General features: G+C 45.1%; 1 protein-coding gene across 3 annotated transcripts in view; it reads left to right on the forward strand.

Annotated features, from left to right (window-relative positions):
- lyst (lysosomal trafficking regulator) overlaps positions 1 to 13,743 on the forward strand; it is a 220,625-nt gene that overhangs the window by 181,556 nt on the left and 25,326 nt on the right. For all 3 annotated transcript variants that reach the window (XM_045702248.1, XM_045702249.1, XM_045702250.1), the window contains 10 exons: positions 72 to 233; positions 620 to 675; positions 754 to 906; positions 6,051 to 6,295; positions 6,423 to 6,489; positions 6,604 to 6,760; positions 7,807 to 7,947; positions 12,122 to 12,339; positions 12,689 to 12,919; positions 13,295 to 13,484. In XM_045702248.1, the coding sequence (XP_045558204.1) occupies positions 72 to 233; positions 620 to 675; positions 754 to 906; positions 6,051 to 6,295; positions 6,423 to 6,489; positions 6,604 to 6,760; positions 7,807 to 7,947; positions 12,122 to 12,339; positions 12,689 to 12,919; positions 13,295 to 13,484 (1,620 nt within the window). The remainder of the gene's footprint in view (positions 1 to 71; positions 234 to 619; positions 676 to 753; positions 907 to 6,050; positions 6,296 to 6,422; positions 6,490 to 6,603; positions 6,761 to 7,806; positions 7,948 to 12,121; positions 12,340 to 12,688; positions 12,920 to 13,294; positions 13,485 to 13,743) is intronic.

The raw sequence follows: 13,743 nt of genomic DNA on the forward strand, positions 1-13,743 counted from the left end.
TGTCTGTCTGTCCCTGTCTGTCTGTCCCTGTCTGTCTGACCCTGTCTGGCTCTGTCTGTCTCTCCTTTCAGACCCAGCAGCACGGGCTCCACTGTCCTTCCTGTTTGAGGATAAGACCCACTCCTCCTTCTCTTCCACGGTGAAAGACAAGGCCACCAGCGAACCAATCAGATTCACCAGACGCTGCATCAGTGTTGCTCCCTCTAGAGAGACCTCCGGAGAGTTGCTGCTGGGTAAGAGACCACAAACACCTCCACCACCTCCACACACACCACCACCTCCACCTCCTCCACACACACCACCTCCTCCACCTCCACATCCTCCACCTCCTCCTCCACCACCACCTCCTCCACACACACCACCACCTCCTCCATCTCCTCACCTCCTTCACCACTTCCACCTCCTCCACACACACCACCACCTCCACCACCACCTCCTCCACACCTACCACCACCTCCACCATCACCTCCTCCACCACCTCCTCCACACACACCACCACCACTTGCTTTATTGTCCAGTGAGTTTATTCTGGACGAGGTCCCGTTGATGCTGCCTAAGGCTCTATTTACTGGTGTGTATTCTACTCACACAGTGACCTTTTGACCCTCTGCGTTCACAGGGAAGTCTGGGATGTACTTTGTGGAAGATAACGCAGCTGACGCCCATGACAACCAGGTAACCCTTTTCTCTACGCCTGCACATTTTAGAACAGAGACGTTGTTGTCTGGCTACTCACTGTGTGTGTTGTGACAGAGTGTCCACGGAGAGACGGAGGCAGCGTCATTCTCCTGGACCTATGAGGAGATAAAGGAGGTCCATAAGAGGTGGTGGCAGCTCAGAGACAATGCTGTGGAGATCTTCCTCACCAACGGACGGACTCTCCTGCTGGCCTTCCACACCACCAAGGTAGGGTTGACTAAAGAGCACAGGATCTCCTGCTACCTGCTAACCTTCCACACCACCAAGGTAGGGTAGAACTAAAGAGCACATGATCTCCTGCTAACCTTCCACACCACCAAGGTAGGGTGGAACTAAAGAGCACAGGATCTCCTGCTACCTGCTAACCTTCCACACCACCAAGGTAGGGTAGAACTAAAGAGCACATGATCTCCTGCTAACCTTCCACACCACCAAGGTAGGGTGGAACTAAAGAGCACATGATCTCCTTCTACCTGCTAACCTTCCACACCACCAAGGTAGGGTAGAACTAAAGAGCACATGATCTCCTGCTAACATTCCACACCACCAAGGTAGGGTGGAACTAAAGAGCACATGATCTCCTTCTACCTGCTAACCTTCCACACCACCAAGGTAGGGTGGAACTAAAGAGCACAGGATCTCCTGCTACCTGCTAACCTTCCACACCACCAAGGTAGGGTAGAACTAAAGAGCACATGATCTCCTGCTACCTGCTAACCTTCCACACCACCAAGGTAGGGTGGAACTAAAGAGCACAGGATCTCCTGCTACCTGCTAACCTTCCACACCACCAAGGTAGGGTAGAACTAAAGAGCACATGATCTCCTGCTAACCTTCCACACCACCAAGGTAGGGTGGAACTAAAGAGCACAGGATCTCCTGCTAAGCTTCCACACCACCAAGGTAGGGTAGACTAAAGAGCACAGGATCTCCTGCTAACCTTCCACACCACCAAGGCAGGGTAGAACTAAAGAGCACAGGATATCCTGCTAACCTTCCACACCACCAAGGTAGGGATGAACTAAAGAGCACAGGATCTCGTGCTAACCTTCCACACCACCAAGGTAGGGTAGACTAAAGAGCACAGGATCCCCTGCTAACCTTCCACACCACCAAGGTAGGGTTGAACTAAAGAGCACAGGATCTCGTGCTAACCTTCCACACCACCAAGGTAGAGTAGACTAAAGAGCACAGGATCCCCTGCAAACCTTCCACACCACCAAGGTAGGGTAGAACTAAAGAGCACAGGATCTCGTGCTAAACTTCCACACCACCAAGGTAGGGTAGACTAAAGAGCACAGGATCTCCTGCTAACCTTCCACACCACCAAGGTAGGGTAGAACTAAAGAGCACAGGATCTCCTGCTAACCTTCCACACCACCAAGGTAGGGTAGAACTAAAGAGCACAGGATCTCCTGCTAACCTTCCACACCACCAAGGTAGGGTAGACTAAAGAGCACAGGATCTCCTGCTAAACTTCCACACCACCAAGGCAGGGTAGAACTAAAGAGCACAGGATATCCTGCTAACCTTCCACACCACCAAGGTAGGGATGAACTAAAGAGCACAGGATCTCGTGCTAACCTTCCACACCACCAAGGTAGGGTGGACTAAAGAGCACAGGATCCCCTGCAAACCTTCCACACCACCAAGGTAGGGTTGAACTAAAGAGCACAGGATCTCGTGCTAACCTTCCACACCACCAAGGTAGAGTAGACTAAAGAGCACAGGATCCCCTGCAAACCTTCCACACCACCAAGGTAGGGTAGAACTAAAGAGCACAGGATCTCGTGCTAAACTTCCACACCACCAAGGTAGGGTAGACTAAAGAGCACAGGATCTCCTGCTAACCTTCCACACCACCAAGGTAGGGTAGAACTAAAGAGCACAGGATCTCCTGCTAACCTTCCACACCACCAAGGTAGGGTAGAACTAAAGAGCACAGGATCTCCTGCTAACCTTCCACACCACCAAGGTAGGGTAGACTAAAGAGCACAGGATCTCCTGCTAACCTTCCACACCACCAAGGCAGGGTAGAACTAAAGAGCACAGGATATCCTGCTAACCTTCCACACCACCAAGGTAGGGATGAACTAAAGAGCACAGGATCTCGTGCTAACCTTCCACACCACCAAGGTAGGGTAGACTAAAGAGCACAGGATCCCCTGCAAACCTTCCACACCACCAAGGTAGGGTTGAACTAAAGAGCACAGGATCTCGTGCTAACCTTCCACACCACCAAGGTAGAGTAGACTAAAGAGCACAGGATCCCCTGCAAACCTTCCACACCACCAAGGTAGGGTAGAACTAAAGAGCACAGGATCTCGTGCTAAACTTCCACACCACCAAGGTAGGGTAGACTAAAGAGCACAGGATCTCCTGCTAACCTTCCACACCACCAAGGTAGGGTGGAACTAAAGAGCACAGGATCTCCTGCTAACCTTCCACACCACCAAGGTAGGGTAGAACTAAAGAGCACAGGATCTCCTGCTAACCTTCCACACCACCAAGGTAGGGTACACTAAAGAGCACAGGATCTCCTGCTAACCTTCCACACCACCAAGGTAGGGTACACTAAAGAGCACAGGATCTCCTGCAAGCCTTCCACACCACCAAGGTAGGGTACCCTAAAGAGCACAGGATCTCCTGTAAGCCTTCCACACCAGGGTTAATAGTTCAGCATCTCCCCCTCTTTTGTAGATTTGTCTTTGTTCTTTAGACAGTTATTTTTACTAAACAAAAATATAAAACGCAACATGTAAAGTGTTGGTCCCATGTTTCATGAGCTGAAATAAAAGATCCCAGAAATGTTCCATACGTACAAAAAGCTTATTTCTCTAAAATGTTGTGCAAAAATGTGTTTACATCCCTGTTAGTGAGCATTTCTCCTTTGCCAAGATAATCCATCCACCTGACAGGTGTGGCATATCAAGAAGCTGATTAAACAGCATGATCATTACACAGGGGCAAAATAAAAGGCAACTCTAACATCTTCAGTTTTGTCACAAAAAACAATGCCACAGATGTCTCAAGTTTTGAGGGAGAATACAATTGGCGTGCTGACTGCAGGAATGTCCACCAGAGCTGTTGCCAGATAATTTAATGCTCATTTCTCTACCATAAGCCTCCTCCAACGTCGTTTTAGAGAATTTGGCAGTACGTCGAACCGGCCTCACAACCGTGTGTATGAAGTCGTGTGGGCGAGCGATTTGCTGACGTCAATGTTGTGAACAGAGTGCCCCATGGTGGTGGTGGGGTTATGGTATGGGCAGGCATAAGCTACAGACAATGAACACAATTGCATTTTACCGATGGCGATTTGAATGCATAAAAGTACCGTGACGAGATCCTGAGGCCCACTTTTTTGTTGTTGTTGTGGTATCTGCAAACAACAGATCTACAGTTGAAGTCAGAAGTTTACATACACTTATGTTGGAGTCATTAAAACACGTTTTTCAACCACTCCACAAATGTATTGTTAACAAACTATAGTTTTGTGACAAGTCTGTTAGGACATCTACTTCGTGCATGACACAAGTACTTTTTCCAACAATTGTTTACAGACAGATTATTTCACTTACAAATTCACTGTATCACAATTCCATTGGGTCAGAAGTTTACATACACTAAGTTGACTGTGCATTTAAACAGCTTGGAAAATTCCAGAAAATGATGTCATAGCTTTAGAAGCTTCTGATAGGCTAATTGACATCATTTGAGTCAATTGGAGGTGTACCTGTGGATGTATTTCAAGGCCTACCTTCAAACTCAGTGCCTCTTTGCTTGACATCATGGGAAAATCAAAAGAAATCAGCCAAGACCTCAGACAAAAATTGTAGACCTCCACAAGTCTGGTTCATCCTTGGAGCAATTTCAAACACCTGAAGGTACCACGTTCATCTGTACAAACAATAGTACACAAGTATGAACACCATGGGACCACGCAGCCGTCATAGCGCTCAGGAAGGAGACGTGTTCTGTCTCCTAGAGATGAATGTACTTTGGTGCGAAAAGTGCAAATCAATCCCAGAACAACAGCAAAGAACATTGTGAAGATGCTGGAGGAAACGGGTACAAAAGTATCTATATCCACAGTAAAACGAGTCCTATATTGACATAACCTGAAAGGCCGCTCTGCAAGTAAGAAGTCACTGCTCCAAAACCACCATAAAAAAAGCCAGACTACGATTTGCAACTGCACATGGGAACAAAGATCATACTTTTTGGAGAAATGTCCACTGGTCTGATGAAACAAAAATAGAACTGTTTGGCCATAATGACTATTGTTATGTTTGGAGGAAAAAGGTGGAGGCTTGCAAGCTGGAGAACACCATCCCAACCGTGAAGCAGCGGGGTGGCAGCATCATGTTGTGGGGGTGCTTTGCTGCAGGAGGGACTGGTGCACTTCACAAAATAGATGGCATCATGAGGTAGGAAAATTATGTGGATATATTGAAGCAACATCTCAAGACATCAGTCAGAAAGTTAAAGCTTGGTCGTAAATGTTGTCCTTAAGCCATTTTGCCACAATTTTGGAAGTATTGTCATACTTCCAAAATTGTGGCAAAATGGCTTAAGGACAACAAATTCAAGGTATTGGAGTGGCCATCACAAAGCCCTGACTTCAATTCTATAGAAAATTTGTGGGCAGAACTGAAAAAGTGTATGCGAGCAAGGAGCCCTACAAACCTGACTCCGTTACACCAGCTCTGTCAGGAGGAGTGGGCCAAAATTCACCCAACTTATTGTGTGAAGCTTGTGGAAGGCTACCAGAAATGTTTGACCCAAGTTAAACAATTTAAAGGCAATGCTACCAAATACTAATTGAGTGTATGTAAACTTTTGACCCACTGGGAATGTGATGAAATAAATAAAAGCTTAAATAAATCATTCTCTCTACTATTATTCTGACATTTCACATTCTTAAAACAAACGGTGATCCTAACTGACCTAAAACAGGGAATTTGTACTCGGATTAAATATCAGGAAATGTGAAAAACTGAGTTTAAATGTATTTGGCTAAGGTGTATGTAAACTTCCGACTTCAACTGTATATCTGTATTCCCAGTCATGTTCTAATCCATAGATTACGTCCTAATGAATTTATTTAATTTGACTGATTTCTTTATGAACTGTAACTCACTAAATGTAATTAAATTGTTGCATTTATGTTTTTGTTCAGTATATCATCTCCTGGCTAGCATTTTGTAGCATGTAGCAATACTAGTGGAAAGTGATTGTATCAGCTAGCATAACATTAACACAATACTGAGCTGCAGCTAGCTAAAAAGTTATGGCTTAAGTATTACACATGCAATATAACTAGATTTAAAAATGTCCTGTTTCCGTAGTTCCGTGACGACGTGTACCACAACATCCTGACCTCTGACCTTCCCAACCTCCTGGAGTATGGTAACATTACGGCATTAACACACCTGTGGGGCTCGGGGCAGATCAGTAACTTTGAGTACTTGACGCACCTCAACAAACACTCTGGGCGAAGCTTCAACGACCTGATGCAGTACCCCGTCTTCCCCTTCATACTGAAGGACTACATCTCAGAGACACTGGACCTGGGGGACACTTCCATCTACAGGTCAGTTACAGTACTAACGCGGTTAGCTTAAGGGTCAGTGTTATAACGAACTGACGTGTTAATTGGTACTACAGACCAAAAGGAAAAACAGAGAACAGGAAGTTTGACCTTTTTGGACTGTTTTCAGGAACTTGAACAAGCCCATAGCGGTCCAGTCTAAAGAGAAGGAGGATCGCTATGTGGATAATTATAAGGTAAACAGCTCACTACAGCCTTCCTGTGTTACTGCTTCCCTTGGACACGAGATCAGTATTTCTAATGTATTCGTTACACACGTCGCATAAAACTGGAGATTCTACCTCTTCCAGTACCTGGAGGAGGAGTATCGGAAAGGAGCACATGATGACGACCCGATGCCTCCTGTCCAGCCGTACCATTATGGATCTCACTACTCCAACTCCGGCACTGTACTACACTTCCTGGTTCGCATGCCTCCATTCACCAAGATGTTCCTGGCCTACCAGGGTAAGACACCCACACAGATGTGTACTTCTAATGTAGCTGACGGAAACCCTCTCTTCTTTAAGAATAGCTATTTTCGTTCAGCAGCATATAAAAGATCACTGCCATCTGTATTGTGTTATTATCATGATCCTGAGGCTGATCACTGCCATCTGTATTGTGTTATTAGCATGATCCTAAGGCTGATCACTTGTGTTATTAGCATGATCCTGAGGCTGATCACTGCCATCTGTATTGTGTTATTAGCATGACCCTGAGGCTGATCACTGCTATCTGTATTGTGTTATTAGCATGATCCTGAGGCTGATCACTGCCATCTGTATTGTGTTATTAGCATGACCCTGAGGCTGATCACTGCTATCTGTATTGTGTTATTAGCATGATCCTTAGGCTGATCACTGCCATCTGTATTGTGTTATTAGCATGAACCTGAGGCTGATCACTGCCATCTGTATTGTGTTATTAGCATGATCCTGAGGCTGATCACTGCCATCTGTATTGTGTTATTAGCATGACCCTGAGGCTGTTGTAGCGCCATGTTCTGAGAACCACATCCTGATCTAAGACTGATCTGATCCACTGCTTGGCATGCATCAAAGACTTCCTCTGATAGGCTTTCTCTCCCCCTTTTTGCACTCAAACTTCTCTCTGTCCCCCTCTGACTCGCCCCTCTTCTCCCCTTCCATTTCTCTACCTCTCGTCCTGCTCCTCTCTGACTCGCCCCTCTTCTCCCCTTTTCCATTTCTCTTCCTCTCTACCTCTCGTCCCGTTTCTCTCTTCCTCTGTTCTTGTCTTTCTAATGCTCTTCCTCCGAAGCCTCTCATCTTTGTTGATAGAAGTGTAATTGAATGCAGAAGCGGTGGTTCACAAGGCAATGAAAGGAAGCCTGCTCATTCACCAAGATAAAGACACTGTATTGGTCCTGTATCATCAGAACACAGGTTTAATTAGTGTGTGTGTGTGCGTGTGTGTGTGTGCGTGCGTGTGTGTGCGTGCGTGTGTGTGCGTTTGTGTGTGTGTGTGTGTGTGTGTGTGTGTGTGTGTTCCAGACCAGAGCTTTGATATCCCTGACCGGACGTTCCACTCTATGAATACAACGTGGCGTCTCTCCTCGTTCGAGAGCATGACTGACGTCAAGGAACTAATACCGGAGTTCTTTTACCTCCCGGAGTTCCTGGTCAACAGAGAGGGTAGGATAATAGACCACACACCTCTGTAACACAAAGAGTGTTAACCAGAGTTATATTACCTCCCTGATTTCCTCTTCAACAGTGAGGGAAAGACAACACACATCTCTATACCTGTCTATAACTCCTCTATACCTTCCAGAGTTCCTCATCAACCGAGAGGGTAGGACAATGTGATAATGGTGCCGGAGGGGATGGCTGCCATTTACGGGGTCTTAGCTATTTTGTTATTTTTTTTCACATAATGTTGCTGCTACCGTCTCTTATGACCGAAAATAACTTCTGGACATCAGAACAGCGATTACTCACCTCGAACTGGACGAAGATTTTTTTTAATGAGTCCGACGCGAAGGATATACTGCTTTGTTGAGACAAGGCCCAAATCCCCGTCATCTGTGTGAAGAAAAGACAGAGGAAAATGGGGTGGAGGGTGGGGTGCCTTGTATGAATTCGCCGACGAGTAGGTAAACCACCACTACCCTCCGTATTATTGGCCAACGTGCAATCATTGGAAAACAAACTGGACAATCTACGATTAAGACTATCCTATCAACGGGACATTAAAAACTGTAATATCTTATGTTTCACTGAGACGTGGCTAAACGACGACACGAATAATATAGATCTGGCTGGGTGTTCCGTGCGTCGGCAGGACAGAGCAGCTACATCAGACGAGGGGGTGTGTGTCTTTGTCAATAACAGTTGGTGCGCGATGTCTAATATTAAAGAAGTCTCGAGGTATTGCTCGCCTGAGGTAGAGTATCTCATGATAAGCTGTAGACCACACTATCTACCAAGAGAGTTCTCATCTATATTATTTGTAGCCGTCTATTTACCACCACAAACCGATTCTGGCACTAAGACCGCTCTCAATGAGCTGTATAAGGCCATAAGCAAACAAGAAAATACTCATCCAGAAGCGGTACTCCTAGTTGCCGTGGATTTTTAATGCAGGGAAACTTAAATATGTTTTACCTAATTTCTACCAGCATGTTAAATGTGGAACCAGAGGGGGAATAAACTCAAGACCACCTTTACTCCACACACAGAGATGCATATACCTGCTTACAAGCAAAAACTAAAGCAGGAAGTACCAGTGACTCGCTCAATACAGAAGTGGTCAGATGATGCGGGTGCTAAGCTACAGGACTGTTTTGCTAGCACAGACTAGAATATGTTACGGGATTCATCCAATGGCATTGGGGAGTATACCTGTCACCGGCTTTCATCAATAAATGCATCGACGACATATTTCCCACAGTGACTGTACGTACATATCCCAACCAGAAGCCATGGATTACAGGCAACGTCCGCACCGAGCTAAAGGCTAGAGCTGCTGCTTTCAAGGAGTGGGACAATAATCTGGACACTTATAAGAAATCCCGCTATGCCCACAGACGAACCATCAAACAGGCAAAGCATCAATTTGCATACCGCCCCAACAGATCCACAGATGACGCAATCTCAATCACACTCCACACTGCCCTTTCCCACCTGGACAAAAGGAACACCTATGTGAGAATGCTGTTCATTGACAACAGCTCAGCGTTCAGCACCATAGTGCCCACAAAGCTCATCACTAAGCTAAGGATCCTGGGCTAAACACCTCCCTCTGCATCTGGATCCTGGACTTGCCGGACAGGCTGCCACCAGGTGGTAAGGGTAGGCAACAACACATCTGCCACACTGATCCTCAACACTGGAGCCCCTCAGGGGTGAGTGCTTAGTCACCTCCTGTACTACCTGTTCACCCACGACTGCGTGGCAAAGCACGACTCCAACACCATCATTAAGTTTGCTGACGACACAACAGTGGTAGGCCTGATCGCTGACAACGATGAGACAGCCTATAGGGAGGAGGTCAGAGAACTGGCAGTGTGGTGCCAGGACAACAACCTCAATGTGAGCAAGACAAAGGAGCTGATCGTGGACTACAGGAAAAGGCGGGCCGGACAGGCCCCCATTAACATCGATAGGGCTGAAGTGGAGCGGGTCGAGAGTTTCAAGTTCCTTGGTGTCCACATCACTAACGAACTATCATGGTCCAAACACACCACGGCAGTTGTGAAGAGGGCACAACAACACTTTTTCCCCCTCAGGAGACTGAAAAGATTTGGCAAAAATTTGGCAACTCAAAAGGTTCTACAGCTGCACCATCGAGAGCATCCTGACTGGTTGCATCACAGCCTGGTATGGCAACAGCTCGGCATCCATCTGTAAGGTGCTACAGAGGGTAGTGCGTACGGCCCAGTACATTACTGGGACCAAGCTTCCTGCCATCCAGGATATACTAGGCGGTGTCAGAGAAAGACCCAAAAATGGTCAAAGACTCCAGTCACCCAAGTCAAAGTCTGTTCTCTCTGCTTCCGCACGGCAAGCAGTGCCGGAGCGCAAAGTCGAGGTACAAAAGGCTCCTTAACAGCTTCTACCCCCAAGCCATAAGACTGCATTCAATCACTTTACAAATGACCTCGTCTATTCTATACCCCTGGCACATTGCCACTGTAACGGTATACCCTGTATATAGCCTCATTATGTATTTTTCTTGTGTAACTTTTATTTCTTAGATTTTTTTTCACTTTTGTTTATTTAGTAAATATTTTCTTAACTCTATTTCTTGAACTGCATTGTTGGTTAAGGGCTTGTAAGTAAGCATTTCACTGTTAGGGTCTACACCTGTTGTATTCAGCACATGTGACAAATTACATTTGATTTGATCCATAATCTTTGGTTGTTTCGTGCAGGTATTCCCAAACTGGGGTATGCATACTCGTTTTCACCAGGCAACTTTTTCTCGCCTGAATGATCTGAATCTAGGATTACAGGGACTCCGCAACTATATTCAATGTGCGGGACAAAATTGAGGCTATGATTAGGAAGTTGAAGCTCTTCTCTGTCTGCATTAACAAGGACAAGCTAAAGCTTAAGAGGGTGTGAACGATGCTGAATGGGTGTAGACAAAGAAGAGCTCTCCAGTAGGTTTACCAAAACATTTAAGTGTAATTTTTCTTAAAAGTGGGGTTACAAGTTCATCAACTTTCAAAGCAAAATTACTTTCCCATTGTTCCTCAACTGTAGTGTATGATAGACCATTTTCTAGCTCGGAGTCTCTACTTTTATATAATGTAAAAACACAATTTCAAATTTTGCTACATAATACCGAATCAATCAAATGTATTTATAAAGCCCTTCTTACATCATCTGATGTCACAAAGTGCTATACAGAAACCCAGCCTAAAACCCCAAACAGCAAGCAATGCAGGTGTAGAAGCAATGCAGGTGTAGAAGCACGTTTGAATCGAGCCGGTTGGCCACATATTACCAGTAAGAAATGTTTTACAGTAGACACCCATATTACCAGTAAGAAATGTTTTACAGTAGATGCCCATATTACCAGTAAGAATGTTTTACTGTAGACGCCCATATTACGAGTAAGAAATGTTTTACTGTAGACACCCATATTACCAGTAAGAAATGTTTTACAGTAAACGCCCATATTACCAGTAAGAAATGTTTTACAGTAGACGCCCATATTACCAGTAAGAAATGTTTTACAGTAGACGCCCATATTACCAGTAAGAAATGTTTTACAGTAGATGCCCATATTACCAGTAAGAAATGTTTTACAGTAGACACCCATATTACCAGTAAGAAATGTTTTACTGTAGACACCCATATTACCAGTAAGAAATGTTTTACAGTAGACGCCCATATTACCAGTAAGAAATGTTTTACAGTAGACGCCCATATTGCCAGTAAGAAATGTTTTACAGTAGACGCCCATATTGCCAGTAAAAAATGTTTTACAGTAGACGCCCATATTGCCAGTAAGAAATGTTTTACTGTAGACACCCATATTACCAGTAAGAAAGGTTTTACAGTAGACGCCCATATTGCCAGTAAGAAATGTTTTACTGTAGACGACCATATTACCAGTAAAAAATGTTTTACAGTAGATGACCATATTACCAGTAAGAAATGTTTTACAGTAGACGCCCATATTACCAGTAAGAAATGTTTTACTGTAGACTCCCATATTACCAGTAAGAAATGTTTTACTGTAGACTCCCATATTACCAGTAAGAAATGTTTTACTGTAGACGCCCATATTACCAGTAAGAAATGTTTTACAGTAGACCTCCTTTCCTCTTTCCAATGTATCTCTGTCGTCCTCCAGGTTTTGACTTTGGTGTGCGTCAAAACAGTGAGCGTGTGAACCACGTCAACCTGCCACACTGGGCGCGAAACGACCCTCGCCTCTTCATCCTGATCCACCGCCAGGCCCTGGAGTCAGACCAGGTCTCTCAGACCCTCTGTCAGTGGATTGACCTGGTGTTTGGGTTGAAACAGAAGGGCAAGGCAGCTGTACATGCCATCAACGTATTCCACCCAGCTGTGAGTAACTTATATACACCATGCCAGTTATATAGATTAGTATATATTGTTGACCTGGTTTTTGGGTTGGAACAGAAGGGCAAGGCAGCTGTATGTGCAATCAATGTATTCCACCCAGCTGTGAGTTTATTACCTGGGGCATATATATTCCACCAAACGGAAGCAAACAGACTGGAACAGAGAGGGACTGGATTTGGACAAAAAAATTAACATTGGGTTTTGGTTTACCGTTGCGGAACGTTTTCGTGTGTTCCCTAATGAGCATGACCTTGGATAAAGAAGAGACATTAGCTTGTATTTTAACTGTTTGACAAGTTGGTCAATTAGATTCTTCTCCCCTCGTCCGTAGACATATTTCGGTATGGACGTGTCGTCAGTGGAGGACCCGGTGCAGCGGCGTGCGTTGGAAACCATGATCAAGACCTATGGACAGACGCCCAGACAGCTGTTCTCTGCATCCCACATCAGCAGAGCCGGACCCAGACTCATTATGGAGGGAGAGCTTCCTGCTGCCATGGGTCTCCTGGTGCAGCTGGCCTTCAGAGAGACCAGGGAACAGGTCAAAGATATAGTTTACCCGGTAGGTTTAAAGGTCAAAGGTAGCCTAGTGTTGGGCCAGTAATCGAAAGGTTGCTGGATCGAATCCCAGAGCTGACACGGTTAAAAATCTGTCGTTCTGCCCCTGAACAAGGCAGTTTAACTCATTGTTCCCCGGTAGGCCATCATTGTAAAATAATAATTTGTTGTTAACTGACTTGCCTAGTTAAAGGTTAAATAAAGGTAAAAAAATAAATGGAGAAGTGTAACGTAGTCTCCCTGAAAAACAGCTGTTGCTAAGTGGTCTTTACAACATGAAGATTTAATTGAAATTAAATGATATGGGTCTGTCTGGGTGGGCTATGCAGTGTTGTTGAATAATCATCCTTCTCTCTCTCCCCCTCTTCCTCCTCCACAGAGTCCCCTGTCCTGGATCAAGGGCCTGAAGTGGGGTGAGTATGTGGGGTCCCCCAGCTCTCCAGATCCTGTAGTGTGTTTCAGCCAGCCCCATGGAGAAAGGTTCGGATCTCTACTGGCCCTCCCGACCAGAGCCATCTGTGGACTGTCACGCAACTTCTGTCTCATGATGATCTACAGCAAGGAACAAGGTGACATTACATTATATTATACTAGGAACAAGGTGACACAGTAAATTTATACTAGGAACAAGGTGACACATTACAGTATATTATACTAGGAACAAGGTGACACAGTACATTATACTAGGAACAAGGTGACACAGTACATTATACTAGGAACAAGGTGACACATTATATTATACTAGGAACAAGGTGACACATTATATTATACTAGGAACAAGGTGACACATTATATTATACTAGGAACAAGGTGACACATTATATTATA

Source organism: Salmo salar, chromosome ssa19 (genome assembly GCF_905237065.1).
Source record: "Salmo salar chromosome ssa19, Ssal_v3.1, whole genome shotgun sequence".
NCBI classification, from domain to species: domain Eukaryota; kingdom Metazoa; phylum Chordata; class Actinopteri; order Salmoniformes; family Salmonidae; genus Salmo; species Salmo salar.